This window comes from Schistocerca cancellata, chromosome 9, assembly GCF_023864275.1.
Source record: "Schistocerca cancellata isolate TAMUIC-IGC-003103 chromosome 9, iqSchCanc2.1, whole genome shotgun sequence".
Lineage (NCBI taxonomy): Eukaryota > Metazoa > Arthropoda > Insecta > Orthoptera > Acrididae > Schistocerca > Schistocerca cancellata.
Genome location: NC_064634.1, coordinates 417065828 through 417083085, shown reverse-complemented (window position 1 = coordinate 417083085; position 17258 = coordinate 417065828). Strand labels below are relative to the sequence as shown.

Genomic DNA, 17258 nt, shown 5'->3' with positions numbered 1-17258 from the left:
ATGTACAGTATTACTGTTCGTTTTTGGAGCATTACCTGCGACCAACTTTGCTTAAGATGCGGCAACAGTTTCTGTGCAACCCACCCATCATTTTGCACGAAAATGTGCAGGCGCATACAGTGCAAGCTGTGGCTGCTCTGTTCTGTCCATGGAAGTACTATACCACCCACCATACTCCGCGGAATTAAGTCCTTGTGACTTTGATTTGATTCCAAAGATGAAGAAACGATTTCGAGGCATTCGCTTCAGAACTGTTCCAGAGATTCGACAGGCAGTAGACTGTTGCATTCGCACCATCAACAAACAGGCTCTGCTAACGGTATACTACGCCTTCCACATCGCGGGTTTTACACAACAGGAGGACAGTAACGGGTGCAAAAAAATGGTTCAAATGGCTCTGAGCACTATGGGACTTAACATCTATGGTCATCAGTCCCCTTGAACTTAGAACTACTTAAACCTAACTAACCTAAGGACATCACACAACACCCAGTCATCACGAGGCAGAGAAAATCCCTGACCCCACCGGGAATCGAACCCGGGAACCCGAGCGGGGGAAGCGAGAACGCTACCGCACGACCACGAGCTGCGGACAACAGGTGCAAACATGTAACTCTTTTGTATCGGTTGTGAATAAATAGTTGCCACTATTTACACTCCTGGAAATTGAAATAAGAACACCGTGAATTCATTGTCCCAGGAAGGGGAAACTTTATTGACACATTCCTGGGGTCAGATACATCACATGATCACACTGACAGAACCACAGGCACATAGACACAGGCAACAGAGCATGCACAATGTCGGCACTAGTACAGTGTATATCCACCTTTTGCAGCAATGCAGGCTGCTATTCTCCCATGGAGACGATCGTAGAGATGCTGGATGTAGTCCTGTGGAACGGCTTGCCATGCCATTTCCACCTGGCGCCTCAGTTGGACCAGCGTTCGTGCTGGACGTGCAGACCGCGTGAGACGACGCTTCATCCAGTCCCAAACATGCTCAATGGAGGACAGATCCGGAGATCTTGCTGGCCAGGGTAGTTGACTTACACCTTCTAGAGCACGTTGGGTGGCACGGGATACATGCGGACGTGCATTGTCCTGTTGGAACAGCAAGTTCCCTTGCCGGTCTAGGAATGGTAGAACGATGGGTTCGATGACGGTTGGGATGTACCGTGCACTATTCAGTGTCCCCTCGACGATCACCAGTGGTGTACGGCCAGTGTAGGAGATCGCTCCCCACACCATGATGCGGGTGTTGGCCCTGTGTGCCTCGGTCGTATGCAGTCCTGATTGTGGCGCTCACCTGCACGGCGCCAAACACGCATACGACCATCATTGGCACCAAGGCAGAAGCGACTCTCATCGCTGAAGACGACACGTCTCCATTCGTCCCTCCATTCACGCCTGTCGCGACACCACTGGTGGCGGGCTGCACGATGTTGGGGCGTGAGCGGAAGACGGCCTAACGGTGTGCGGGACCGTAGCCCAGCTTCATGGAGACGGTTGCGAATGGTCCTCGCCGATACCCCAGGAGCAACAGTGTCCCTAATTTGCTGGGAAGTGGCGGTGCGGTCCCCTACGGCACTGCGTAGGATCCTACGGTCTTGGCGTGCATACGTGCGTCGCTGCGGTCCGGTCCCAGGTCGACGGGCACGTGCACCTTCCGCCGACCACTGGCGACAACATCGATGTACTGTGGAGACCTCACGCCCCACGTGTTGAGCAATTCGGCGGTACGTCCACCCGGCCTCCCGCATGCCCACTATACGCCCTCGCTCTAAGTCCGTCAACTGCACATACGGTTCATGTCCACGCTGTCGCGGCATGCTACCAGTGTTAAAGACTGCGATGGAGCTCCGTATGCCACGGCAAACTGGCTGACACTGACGGCGGCGGTGCACAAATGCTGCGCAGCTAGCGCCATTCGACGGCCAACACCGCGGTTCCTGGTGTGTCCGCTGTGCCATGCGTGTGATCATTGCTTGTACAGCCCTCTCGCAGTGTCCGGAGCAAGTATGGTGGGTCTGACACACCGGTGTCAATGTGTTCTTTTTTCCATTTCCAGGAGTGTAAGTTCCAACCCTCGTATAACCTGGCTGAATTCCCGTCAGCTGAATTGTATATGCCAGGAGAAACTCAGGTCTAACACTTTGAAAAACCTATTAGGGAAAACAACGGAAAAACCGAGGACATTCTCTTGATGGTGTCTGTCTGCACAAACAACGATGAACTGTGGTACATACATAAAATGGAAGAAAACAAAGGTTTAAAAAAGGATTCTGGAGTACAAGTTCTCTTGTATCACGTCAATCTTCAAGTCACTTTGAGCCTCTGAAGATACCGAGGCGGCAACACGTTCCATCCCCCTCTGTGTATTAGCAGGTCTGATAGATTCAGATCCCTGAGACACTCAGCAGCACGTATTCCGAATGGCTGGGTCGCATGGGGCCTATTTCTCGATGTTGGAGTCAACAAGCAAATAGCAGGCTGGTCATCATCGATCAGCCTATCGTGGTTTCACTGAAACTCTGTCATTCTCTTTGGTTCTAGTGACATAGACGGAATGGGAGCATGACAGAATGTGTTCTTGCTCCAAAAGCCTTTGTCTTTAACAAGACGAGCCCGTGGCTATGTGGTATTAGCTCTGGATGTATGAGTGCGTTTTTCCTTAGTTACCAGTCGTGTTAACACGGCTTGCCTCACTCTGGTGATTTTAATAAGGATTCTGGATCGCTGATGTCTGTCCCCTATGCCCACATTTGATTTTGTAGCGGTGCTCGGGCGATGAAGTTAAATGGCGTTACTTCACAGTGCCTTTTGAAGTAGGACGTCAGTGGTTGCGTTTCTATCTGCCCCATTCCGAGGGCTAGTGCATTGGCGATATGCCTTGGTGTCGTAACGATTAGCCCATCAGTGCAGCGCCCACCTACTCACTTACGAGCTCGTCTGGTACAAATTTAACAAAATTTTGTACCTGCTCAGCAACATTATTCTGCCCTGCAACTGTAAACTGAAGCCTTCTACAGGAAGTGACGAAGTGGTAGAAGATAAATGAGAGTCGATATGGAAGACATAAGTGACCCAGTATCAGATTTTAACATAGAATTGGAACTCTTGCCATCAAATGGTGCGGGATGGTGGGGGGAGAGGAAGACAACTATTACAGTTCTTCAGAATGTTTGAAATGATTGCAGCAAATGGTACCTAAACGGCTGTTCATGTTGATGTGAAGAAATGTTGAGACTGGAGATACACCGTGTGGCTTTAGCAAGAATATCTTTCACACAATCAAGAAGATAACAAGGACAGATAAATGCGAAATTTATCATGCCTGTAGCTTAACTACTTATAATCCAAGTTACTGACTAGAATAATGCACGGCAGAATAGAAAAGGAAATAAGCATCCCTTAGCGACATTCACTTTAGCCTTAGGAAAGGTGATAGCATCAGAGAGACCGTTTTGATGTTGCAGCTGACAGCAGTAGCAAGAGTTAAGAAAAATAAAGACACGTTAATAAGATTTTCCGTCCGAGAAAATCATCCAACAGTGCACTTTTTTAACATAGTCAAACTTCTCAAAAAAACATGTGCAAGCTATAGGGAAAGACGGTGAATGAACACTATCAACCGTAAGAGTAGGATTGCCGAAACGAAGTGTTCAGATTAAAATGAGAGCAGATTGAAGAGCAGGAGATTTTGGGTTAGCGGTAAACTTAAAATCAAAATTGAACACAAAGTATATGAAGCGATGACACTCTGCTACCTGGAAAGAAAAATATTACGTAACGCATGCAACAAGGAGAAATTAAAATGCAATCTAGCACAGGGAAAGAGGAGGCTGTTGCGCAACAGTCATCTACTAGTACCAAACGTTCTCTTAATTTTGGGCACAGTTTTATATAGTGAATAATGGACTGCAAGAAAATTGGGAAAGAACAGAATGAGTTTGAGATGGAGAGCTACAGACAGAAGAGCGGTGACATATAGAATTATTAGATTCTCCGTATAATTAGTGGAAAAAAAAGAAACTTACGGGGAACACTGACAAGAAGAAGAGACATGGATAAGATATCAGGCATAATTCACATTGACCTATGTGGAGCTCTGGACGACAAAACCTGTAGGGGAAGTCAGAGATTGGAAAACATCCACCAAATAACTCAGGACCTTAGTGCAAGTGCTATTCAGGGATGCAGAAGTTGGAAAAGGGGTGGAAATAGCGACTGACCTCATCAAACTAGTCGATTTACTGAAAACCCCCCCAAAAAAGGAATCTAAACATTGGTGAGAGAATTCAGCTGGATGTGGTACACTTACAGGCAACCTCACTCGCTTGTGCTATGGATTGATGTATGGATGTATTTGAGCGTACATTTGGACAAGAAGCGTGACCTTCAAACACATACACTGAAGTGACACGTCATGGGATAGCGATATGCACATATATAGATGGCGGTCATACCGCTTACGCGAGGTATAAAAGGGCAGTGCGTTTGCAGAGCTCTCTTTTGCAATGTGATTCATGTGACGAGGTTCCCGACATGATTATGACCACACTATGGGAACTAACAGACTTTGAAAGCGGAATGGTAGTTGAAGCTAGATGCTTGGAAAATCCCACTTCGGGAATCGTTAGGGAAATCAGTATTCCGAGATCCACAGTATCAAGAGTGTGATGAGTCTACCAAATTTCAGGCATTACAGACCACCACGACCTTCACTTAACAACTGAGAGCAACGGCGTTTGCGTAGAGTTGTCAGTTTTAACAGGCAGGCCACTCTTGGTTCAAAATGGTTCAAATGGCGCTAAGCACTATGAGACTTAACATCTGAGGTCATCAGTCCCCTGGGCTTAGAACTACATAAACCTAAGTAACCTAAGGACATCACACCTGCGACCGTAGCAGCAGCGCGCTTCCGGACTGAAGCGCCTAGAACCGTTCGGCCACAGCGGCCGGCCCACACTTGATGAAATAACAGAAGAAATCAATGTGTGACATATGACAAGATTATCCATTAGGACAGTACGGCGATATGTGGCGGTAATGGGCTACGACAGCAAACGACCGACGCGAGTGCTTTTGCTAACCGCATGACATCGCCTGTAGCGCCTCTTCTGGGCTCGTGACCATATCGGTAGGCCCTTAGACGACTGGAATACCTTACCCAGTCCAATGAGTCCCGATGGGGGTTGGTAAGAAATGATGTTATGGTTCGAGTGTGGCTCAGGCACCATGAAGCCATGGGCCCAAGTTGTCAACAGAGCACTGTGTAAGCGGGTGATGGCGCCACAATTGCGTGGGCTATGTCTGCATGGGATGGGCAGGATCCTGTGGTCAAATTAAACCGGTAATTGACTGTGATTGGTTGTAATTGACAGTTTAAGGACATTTTGCAGCCGTTCATGGAGTTTATGTTCCCAAACAAAGATGGAAGTTTCACCCGGCCACAGACGTTCGCGATTGGTTTGATGAACGTTCTGGCCACCCAAATCGACCGCCTGCACAAATTCTTGTTCGAGTTACTCTTTCGTATTTATGAAGGGCTATAGAGTCAGAATGGTTCAATATATCCGCGTGGTACTTCTGTCGATTCATTGGGTCCATGTATGACGAGTTGGTGCATTGCAGTGGGCAAACGGAGGTCCGACCGGATCTTAGGAGGTATCCCATGACTTTTGTCACCTCACTGTATCTATCTCTCAGATGTGTGAGAAAGTCACTACAGTTCTGCGCAAATTGGCAAGACTGGGAATGATTCATTTTATGGTCCCATTGCGACTGCTTATACTCTATCATTATGCATTTCTTAGTGACAACGTCAGTCAGCGTCTAGACATACAAACTGCGATACGAGTAGTATATTATTCCTAATGCTTACATAGAGGAATGTGTTACTGAGACCTACAGGAGCCTTTGGGCGAAGACAGGTGGAGGCGCTGTTAAACTAGGCATGTGCCCAACAGGTATCATGTCAGATTCAGAGGATGTCTCTACTGGCTTCACAAATTGATTGTTTTCAATATGAGACAAATAACGCACGAGTAAATAACAACGAGCGAGATCTTAACTTACGGAAAGTGTTTGAGTGGCAAAGAGACGATGACAATACAACAGGTGGCAGGGTGTGAGGCATATTCCAAAACATTCACAAGAGAGTGGTCATGAATCCATCTAAAGGCATGCTTCGCTGCGTGACAGATCGTTGACCATACCATGAGTATTTATACAAGATAAAGAACGCCCGACAGCTATGCGTGCATACAGCGACATTGGTATACCAGATCACATGGCACTACAGTGCCCACACTACAAACATCTGTCCAGTGTAATAAATGGCACTGGTATCCTAAGGGACATTGTTAAAGGCACTGCACTTGACGAACGAATCGGTAAATAAGGTATCTGAAAGGGACAAGAAAACATTTGATCTATAGAAGCTACCAAATTGTAAGTGATGAAGCTGAAGTGAACTGTGCGTGAGCGAGTGAACATGACCGAGGTTTCCCCGTCGCTGGAATTAATTCCCACACAGAGGACAACCAAAAGCAGTGGGTATGTCACCAACAATGTGCCAGATAGCCTGCCGTTGTGGCCGAGTGGTTCTAGGCGCTTCAGTCCGGAACCGCGCGACTGCTACGGTAGCAGGTTCGTATCCTGCCTCGGGCATGGATGTGTGTGATGTCCTTATTAGTTAGGTTTAAGTCGTTCTAGGTTCTAGGGGACTGATGACCTCAGATGTTAAGTCCCATATTGTTCAGAGCCATTTAAACTATTTTTTTTTTTTTTTTGCAGCTATGGCAGAATCGATAGAATGGGAACTTATAAGGCGACTCACGTGGGTCTTCCAGCTAGAGCAGGCTGTGAGTGGTTGGTGTGGTGGATCCGTTATTGGGGTCATAATGTCATTTTGGGGTCAAGGGAGGAAACATTGAGCAAACAGCTGTTTGTAAACATTTGCATGCCGCCGTGGTTAAAATAAACCGTGCATAGTAGAATGGCGTCATCAAAAAACGGCGCCGACACAAGTGTGGTGCACCGCAGAGCATAGGTGACAAGAGTAATCAACAGCTGCAGGTGCCATGTTGATGCTATCTTGCTGATTGTTGTTCATCGGCAACGAAGGCTAGAATTTGCTCACCAATACCGCAGCTGGAATCCACTGAAGGGCGACAGGTAATCTCTTCATCGGAGAGAAAGCAAACACCTTGTAACAATCGTTGGAAGGGTCCAGGCCGCAGAAGGTAGTGTTGTGGACTGGGAAAAGTTTTTATAGCATTCCCTGGGTACTCTCGTCGTTCCGGAAGGCACACTGGATCAACGTATGTATCATCTGTCCTTGATGACCATATGCAGTTCGTTTTTCCTCGTCAGGATGGCTTCTGCCGTAAGGACAGCTGAACGTATCTCCCAGCTCACAGTGTATGCGAGCGGTCTGCAGACCACCAGTTTACCGCTCTCTCCTGGCCACCAAACTACCGGAGGTTAGCACCTACGTCACCACCTAGATCGGGTTGTTTGCGCCATGGGTCCTCAGTCGAATAATCTAGCACAGGTGGCCGCTCAACTGGACTCGGCATGACTCTACATTCCTGTCGGTACCTTCCATAGCTTCATCAACTCTGTTCCTGCACGTCTCACAGTGGCTTTGACAGGTTCACTTTGTTGTGACTTTGGTGTATGTTTGCCAACCTTCCAGACTATGTATATTATGATATTGTTTGTGATATTTGACAGCCTAATTTTATGTACTTCTTTCATGAATATGCACATTTTCTCTGATCAATCTGATGATGATCATAATGACTGAAGCCATTAACTGAATAAAAAGATATTTGCGATCAGAGGCTATTGCGCTGTTTACTAAACCGGATTCCCGGCAGCAGGTGGCGAAATTGTCGAAATAGTAGGCAATTTAAACAAATAACTAAATATATAGTGTCCATTATAATTATCCAGGTTGTTATGCCGTGGTCGGTTGATGAATTCCGTGTCAATGGGGAGTGACACAGAATTCATCAACCGACCACGGCATAACAGCCTAGATAAGTATAATGGACATGAAATTTCCGGCCGTGAAAGTCTAAATTTTAGTATAAATAAGTAGTACGTAAAGAAAATTATGGACTCGCCTAAGCGTCGGGTGGAGACCGTTATAAAGGCTAGGGGCAGGTATTAGTGTGATGTTTCCTTAATGTTACTAATTTTTTGGCGATCGAGAGGGGCTAGCCGGTGGCATCACACTAGACGCATTCCGCCGCTCCGCCACCGTCACACTGCGCCTCCGGGGGCTCGCCTCTCGGAGGGCGACAGCCTTAGCGCTCGGGCCTGAGGGCCACAGCCCACAGCCGCCCCCGCGTCGCCGCCGCCGGACTTATCGACCCGCGTCCGCGTGGGCCGCGACCGGAGGCCGTGGCCGGCGAGGCGAGGAGGGGCGGGGCCGGTTGACGCCGCCGGCGCTGGCGTCGCGACGCCGGGCGTCGCTTCTGTCCCAACCGGGACTGCAGCCGCTCACACGCCAGACGCTCGGCAGGCGCTGCTGTCGGTCGAGACGAGCAGTCGGGCAACTCCTGCTGGCCAAGTCAAACGATAAACGAACGGCCTCAGCGGCACCTCTGGTACAGCGGTTCCACATTAAGTCCGCTTCCACGATAAATGGGTGTGCTGCAATGCGTACAGCCGATTTGTCGGTTCCATTTTATGTGCAGTATTTCAGGACTGGTCATATCGTCTAATGGTGTTTACATCACACTGCGGATCGTGAACTATTGCGTATACACGATGGGCGTTCAGTAAATAAGGCAACATCTCTTTTCTGAAAGCACGTTGGTTTTATTCAGGATTCCAACAGACCACATTATTCCCCACCCCTTTTGGCTATATACCTCTATTTTTCAATGTAATTGCCTTTCAGTGTAACGCCCTTGCTCCTGCTTGTTGGGAGGTCCTGTACCCCCCCACATAATACCGTTCTGCTGGTCGATGTCGGAGGCAACGTCTTGCTGCGCTAACAATCTCCCCATCATCCGCGTTCTGCTTCTCACGGAGTGCCTTTATTAAGCAAAACCGATGGAAGTCGGAAGGTGCGAGATGCGAGATGTGTGGATGGATCAGGACCAACAGTACAGTGACGAGTGTGTCAGCAACAGAGACGTCCAGTTGTGCAGCGAGGTGTTTGATTGTGATCCGTCGATAACCTCAAATGAGAATGAGCGCACATTCCAACAGCGCAGGAGTCACAGCCGTGAGTAGTCGACAGGCATGCGACAGATCCGACAGGGTTGCGCAACAATGTTGCCCCGGTGACAGACGCCTCGCCCACCGACTCACCGTGCTTTTGTTCATTGCCAAGTCTCCGTAGACATTCTACAAGGATCTATAAATATCTACGATGCTCTGATTTTCCACCAGAGTAAATTCAATGACAGTTCCCTGCTTGGAACATACCTCCGTTACAGACACCATGTTCAAGGCTACATAAAGCGTCGCCACCCAGCGCAACTTCGCGAAACCATAGGGGCTGAAGCAGAAATTTCCACGGTGTCCCACGACAAATTCTGCATTTTATCAACCCAAACTGTCTGAGAAAATACATGATGTACTACTTATTGAACGTCTATACTAGAACTAAATTCGCTACTTTAGTTCTCCGAGCCGGTAGGGAGATATACACTCCTGGAAATTGAAATAAGAACACCGTGAATTCATTGTCCCAGGAAGGGGAAACTTTATTGACACATTCCTGGGGTCAGATACATCACATGATCACACTGACAGAACCACAGGCACATAGACACAGGCAACAGAGCATGCACAATGTCGGCACTAGTACAGTGTATATCCACCTTTCGCAGCAATGCAGGCTGCTATTCTCCCATGGAGACGATCGTAGAGATGCTGGATGTAGTCCTGTGGAACGGCTTGCCATGCCATTTCCACCTGGCGCCTCAGTTGGACCAGCGTTCGTGCTGGACGTGCAGACCGCGTGAGACGACGCTTCATCCAGTCCCAAACATGCTCAATGGGGGACAGATCCGGAGATCTTGCTGGCCAGGGTAGTTGACTTACACCTTCTAGAGCACGTTGGGTGGCACGGGATACATGCGGACGTGCATTGTCCTGTTGGAACAGCAAGTTCCCTTGCCGGTCTAGGAATGGTAGAACGATGGGTTCGATGACGGTTTGGATGTACCGTGCACTATTCAGTGTCCCCTCGACGATCACCAGTGGTGTACGGCCAGTGTAGGATGCCGGGTGTTGGCGCTGTGTGCCTCGGTCGTATGCAGTCCTGATTGTGGCGCTCACCTGCACGGCGCCAAACACGCATACGACCATCATTGGCACCAAGGCAGAAGCGACTCTCATCGCTGAAGACGACGCGTCTCCATTCGTCCCTCCATTCACGCCTGTCGCGACACCACTGGAGGCGGGCTGCACGATGTTGGGGCGTGAGCGGAAGACGGCCTAACGGTTTGCGGAACCGTAGCCCAGCTTCATGGAGACGGTTGCGAATGGTCCTCGCCGATACCCCAGGAGCAACAGTGTCCCTAATTTGCTGGGAAGTGGCGGTGCGGTCCCCTACGGCACTGCGTAGGATCCTACGGTCTTGGCGTGCATCCGTGCGTCGCTGCGGTCCGGTCCCAGGTCGACGGTCACGTGCACCTTCCGCCGACCACTGGCGACAACATCGATGTACTGTGAAGACCTCACGCCCCACGTGTTGAGCAATTCGGCGGTACGTCCACCCGGCCTCCCGCATGCCCACTATACGCCCTCGCTCAAAGTCCGTCAACTGCACATACGGTTCACGTCCACGCTGTCGCGGCATGCTACCAGTGTTAAAGACTGCGATGGAGCTCCGTATGCCACGGCAAACTGGCTGACACTGACGGCGGCGGTGCACAAATGCTGCGCAGCTAGCGCCATTCGACGGCCAAGACCGCGGTTCCTGGTGTGTCCGCTGTGCCGTGCGTGTGATCATTGCTTGTACAGCCCTCTCGCAGTGTCCGGAGCAAGTATGGTGGGTCTGACACACCGGTGTCAATGTGTTCTTTTTTCCATTTCCAGGAGTATATTACCAGCTCCACAATGGCAGTTGGTCAATACACATGAAGTGGGAATGTGGGAAAATTCTGATAGTAGGGAACTTGCTCCTTAGCCGACGAAACATAAAAGGATCTTTCGCATCAGACTCGACACCAACATGTATGACGTTAATGTTTGACAATATGTAAAAACAACAACGGTCTATTACCACAGGAATTTGTTTCACTCCATGGCCGGTTTCAATCGCAATTACCAAAGAGACAAGTAAAGTACAATATAGTCATGACAAGTAAAGTACAATATAGTCATGATTGTCATCGTTAATGGGATGAAAAATATTAATATTATGGCAACCATTCATGGCCCGTAATATAGTGCCATCGTTAGCTTACTGTGTGGTTTTTACATATTGTCTTTCGATCGCTGTTATCTGCAAGGTGACCAATCACCTCTCATCGTAAATGTTTGACTTATTGATAATGCAATACAAAAATTCTGTAGTTTTTATCCATACAACTACATTTACAACGCATTTTCATTCGTTAAAAGTTCAACCGCAAATGTTAACAAATGGATTAGATCATGAATACGGATGTCAACAGGTATGTCGGAACTATGAGGAAAGAGCGCCCTGTTCGAGCAGGGGGGAAATAGAGTCTACAACTAATTTTGCACACGTCTGTAGTCAGTGTCGATGATGCGAACACGTATCACTTGCCAGGATCATTTAAGTGTATGTGCTATAAATGATCATCTTGACTCCGAAATCATTATTTTTATCTTGGCAGACTCGGGCGTACTTATATTTAATATCAAACGTGCTCAAAATGATACGATCAGACCTGTAAGTCGATACATTTATTTACGAATTAGGAATAGCTCTCGCACAGGTATGATTGAGTTGGATTGGCAGAGACAAATAATCCTTATTTTCATAGAAAAATAAATCTGTATTTTCCTTTTGTCTTTCATCGCATTGATTTTACGTGTACGTCCCATTTCGGCCGGCCGGATTGGCCGAGCGGCTCTAGGCGCTACAGTCTGGAACCGCGCGCCCGCTACGGTCGCAGGTTCGAATCCTGCCTCGGGCATGGATGTGTGTGATGTCCTTAGTTAGGTTTAAGTAGTTCTAAGTTCTATGGGACTGAGGACCTCAGAAGTTAAGTCCCATAGCGCTCAAAGCCATTTGAACCATTTTTGAACGTCCCGTTTTATCTCGCTTCCTAAATATTGTTACTGTTTTTGCAGTCTTTGGTCAGAGTACAGGTATAATCATCCCTCTGTGCTAATCTACCCTGTCCAAGTCCCTTCATCTCTACATAAATGCTGAAAATTACAGAATGTAGTGACTGTTCTCAAGTCTTGACCTCCCTATCCATCATTACCTACCCACACTTTCTTCCAGCACTCTATTCTGCTCAGTATTTCTGCTTTGCTTCTCCCATATACCCATCTAATCCTTAGGCCCACATTACTAAATTTATATTCTCCTCTCGTCTAAACGGTTAACCTTATGCTTTTCACTTCCGTACAAGACTACGTTCCTGACACATACCTCTGTAAAAGAGGTAGTCACAGTAACACTTATAGTAGATGTAGTCACTTGTCTTACTCTAAACGCCTTTCTTCCCATTTGCAATTGTACTACTTCGACCATCATCAGTTAATTATTTTCGTACCCGAATGGCGACACTAATTTACTACTTTTACTGTATCATTTCCTAATATAATTTACTCCGCTTCGTCTGATTTAACCACAGCAATATCAGTTCATTTTCCGTAACGCCCATAACGTCCAATTGGTGACTACTTCATGCCTACCCCATAAAAAATGAAGAAATCAAAATTCTTTAGTTCTTGTTGACTTATATTAACATCACGCTTTTCAAACCTATGCCGATGTGTAAGTAGGGTCCAGAATGGTATCGAAAGGGGATAATTTAAGCCCACCCTAAAAAGAATTTTAAGTAATGCAAATTCTGTTCATTGTAGTTGACTTTCGCTCACAACTTACTCTTTAAATTGATACTGATTTGTAAGTAAGATTCTGCACCTGAAAATATTGATTATGACATTCATTGTGGAAAGTGACATCTATTCAAAGACTTAAGTCTTTGGGTTAGATTTAGATGAAAACTTTAAAACATTTACTGAAGTTAATAGAAGAAGTCTTTAAAAACAGTAAATACTTTCTCAGAATTTTTAAAATGTGGAGTTACTGATTAGATTAAAATAGTTTCAATAGTTCGGGCCTTACCCCACCCCCTTGGAATTTTGAAGATTAACTAAATCTCATTCCCAAGGTTTAATTTCCGTTGATATTCGTCGTACAACTTCTTCTGAGGTTACTACCCCTACCGTTTAACTGATAACGCAGTCCTCTGTCGTCACTGACAGAATTAAAATCTCATCGGCATAACTCAAAGCGTTTATTTATTCTCGCTGAACTTTAGTTGCCTTCTCAAATGTCTTTTTGGTTTCATTTACTTCTTCCTCAGTGTAGAGATAGAAAAGCACCGGAGATAAACTATAGTCCCGTCTCACTCCGTTTAAAACTACAGCTTTTGTTTTATCTCCTTCAAATGTTATAAGTCCAGTCCGATTTTCAAAAAGTGTTACACAACTTTCCTCGCCCTGTTACATTCCGAACTCTACGCCTAAGTATAACCCATAATATTGACGAATAATCACGCAACCGTATATTTTCGGTTAACAGATGTAAAAAAAGTTGAATCGGCCGTGACAACATGTTTCTATCTAGAATAGAGTATAGTGCAAGTTATGTGGTCCATCAAAACACTCAAGAAGGTGTGCAACTAACAACAGCGACACACTTGACTAAAACAACCGAGATGGTCTACTGTCGCCGAAACTGTCCCGAATACGAGCTTCAAATAAAGTACAGCAAGATCATACAGTTACGCAAACGCCAAATTCCTTGGACAACGTAATTGAAGTGTATATAGAAATAAGTATGTCGGAAAACTTAATAAACTTTGACGGACTTCTCAATTTAAACCAGGCTTGTAGTTCGTAACTCAGTTTATGATCTCGGCGGCCGTCTCATCCTTCAGGACTGGAAAACGCCGAGGAATTGAGCGTTTTATGGAATAACAGTACTGGATGCAGAAAACAAATGAGCATCAAAGGGCGTAAGTGTACTGGGGTCGAACTCGACTGTACGGTATATCATCATAGACGAACACAGCAGTCAGTCACATACACATCTGTATTTTATTGCACTTCTAGCCAGATTTTAGCTACAGTATAGTCATCACCAGTTCAAGAAACCATAAGAATCACAGAGATCAGACATTTTAACGGGATACATCAAGAAGCGTTTTAGGAGTTGATCAACTTGGATATTACATGACAAGACGAAACGTGCCGTGTACTTGTGAGTCATGTAGACTAAGATAGCTTGAAAATGAACATGTTACAACGAATTAAATCTGCCTACAGATAAATTAACATTGTGGCTGCTATTTAAAATCCTGCACAGCCAGCCACAGTGCACGTCATACATAGCACCATGCATTCATTATACTAGTTGGCACTTAGTTACAAGTGGCAATACACATCATATCCTCATAAAATATAAATAATCACAACATGAACTCTATAGACAAGTTTAAGACGTTTTAACAACATGTCTACTAGGCTCGCTTACAAACGGTGTGTTTGGTCTTGTAATATTCAAGCTGCACAGATGCTAAAACGCTTCTTGATGTATCCAGTTCAAATGTCTCATAAATATATTTCTTTTTCCTTTTAGCACTCGTGATGGCTACACTGAACTTGAAATATAGCTAGTTCTGCAATAAAATACGGATTTATATGCGACTGATTACTGCCGATGACCCTTATCGTAAAATTTTCAAACTCACTGAGCACAACCGTTCTGCTGTACTACAACCTGATCGACTATAAATATCTTAATGAATGTTGTTTGAAGTGCAGGCAAAAATACAGCTTGTATTTCCTGAACCAGACTGTAGCGATTCTCCACAAAAATTTGACAGTATTTTCTGTTGGAAAAGATCGACAGTGACTCTTACTACCGCGATATATTACCGCATCTAAACACTCTAACAGCCTAAGTTGTCTCTCATGTGAAGTTGCAGATCGAACGCTACGTCGTAAAAACAGCAAAAGTAAATAATGTCAGTGTGCTCTCGGTGTTACGATGGCTCTTTGGGAAGAGACTACCCTACGCCTTCAATCGCATCTATATTTTACAATGAAGTTAAATATGACTTTTGGAATAGATTTTGAAGCAACTAGAAAAATGTTCCTTAATTTAAGGAAAAGGGATTACAGCTTACTTCTAGCATACATGAAAGTGTAAGAGACTCTGTTGGCTATACTTAAGGAACATAAAATTGAAGAAGACTGTCTGACATTTCTGCTACCGTCAATGTTCAAGGTGCTACATAACACAGTTAGCCGTTGCGAATATCCGGCGATGGTCAAATTTAGCTAGGCAATTCATATCCCCCACATTAATAAAATCGCGAAACTTGTTAGGATTGAAATTTGAGTAAAGAGTCATGGAAGGAACTGGTTTGTTACTAGCAGCGACAGTGTGAGCGGTGACGGCATTTGTGCATTCACTGTATGGGTGAAAAGGGTACTTTTTGAACAAAAAATTGTCTACATGTCAGAGCGTGTTTGTTTCACATTTGCGGTGGAAATTTGATAGAAATTATGCATATGTAAGGCGATCTTTCTTTGTAGTGTTCCCGCATACACAGGCACCATGCAGACAAGTTACCTGTAAGTAGCTTAGCGATTTTCTAGCGCAGACTACATGGGCTGCAGAGAGTATTTTCTATTATTTTTATATTGTTCACAAATTGTGACACCTTCTATGCTTTTCACGCTAATTAAGGCCATGTAAATATGATCTTTTCCGAATGTGATTCTGACCAAAAAGCGATTCTGGTAGTCCAAAGTTCTTGTTGTTCCTTCTGCGTTCTTGTGGAGATACACTCCTGGAAATGGAAAAAAGAACACATTGACACCGGTGTGTCAGACCCACCATACTTGCTCCGGACACTGCGAGAGGACTGTACAAGCAATGATCACACGCACGGCACAGCGGACACACCAGGAACCGCAGTGTTGGCCGTCGAATGGCGCTAGCTGCGCAGCATTTGTGCACCGCCGCCGTCAGTGTCAGCCAGTTTGCCGTGGCATACGGAGCTCCATCGCAGTCTTTAACACTGGTAGCATGCCGCGACAGCGTGGACGTGAACCGAATGTGCAGTTGACGGACTTTGAGCGAGGGCGTATAGTGGGCATGCGGGAGGCCGGGTGGACGTACCGCCGAATTGCTCAACACGTGGGGCGTGAGGTCTCCACAGTACATCGATGTTGTCGCCAGTGGTCGGCGGAAGGTGCACGTGCCCGTCGACCTGGGACCGGACCGCAGCGACGCACGGATGCACGCCAAGATCGTAGGATCCTACGCAGTGCCGTAGGGGACCGCACCGCCACTTCCCAGCAAATTAGGGACACTGTTGCTCCTGGGGTATCGGCGAGGACCATTCGCAACCGTCTGCATGAAGCTGGGCTACGGTCCCGCACACCGTTAGGCCGTCTTCCGCTCACGCCCCAACATCGTGCAGCCCGCCTCCAGTGGTGTCGCGTCAGGCGTGAATGGAGGGACGAATGGAGACGTGTCGTCTTCAGCGATGAGAGTCGCTTCTGCCTTGGTGCCAATGATGGTCGTATGCGTGTTTGGCGCCGTGAAGGTGAGCGCCACAATCAGGACTGCATACGACCGAGGCACACAGGGCCAACACCCGGCATCATGGTGTGGGGAGCGATCTCCTACACTGGCCGTACACCACTGGTGATCGTCGAGGGGACACTGAATAGTGCACGGTACATCCAAACCGTCATCGAACCCATCGTTCTACCATTCCTAGACCGGCAAGGGAACTTGCTGTTCCAACAGGACAATGCACGTCCGCATGTATCCCGTGCCACCCAACGTGCTCTAGAAGGTGTAAGTCAACTACCCTGGCCAGCAAGATCTCCGGATCTGTCCCCCATTGAGCATGTTTGGGACTGGATGAAGCGTCGTCTCACGCGGTCTGCACGTCCAGCACGAACGATGGTCCAACTGAGGCGCCAGGTGGAAATGGCATGGCAAGCCGTTCCACAGGACTACATCCAGCATCTCTACGATCGTCTCCATGT

At 46.8% G+C, this 17258-nt stretch overlaps 1 protein-coding gene across 1 annotated transcript in view; it reads right to left on the bottom strand.

The window, feature by feature from the left end:
* LOC126101461 (basic proline-rich protein-like) overlaps positions 1–17258 on the bottom strand; it is a 160806-nt gene that overhangs the window by 73020 nt on the left and 70528 nt on the right. The window contains exon 2 of the mRNA XM_049912113.1: positions 8281–8491. Coding sequence (XP_049768070.1) covers positions 8281–8491 — 211 coding nt within the window. The remainder of the gene's footprint in view (positions 1–8280; positions 8492–17258) is intronic.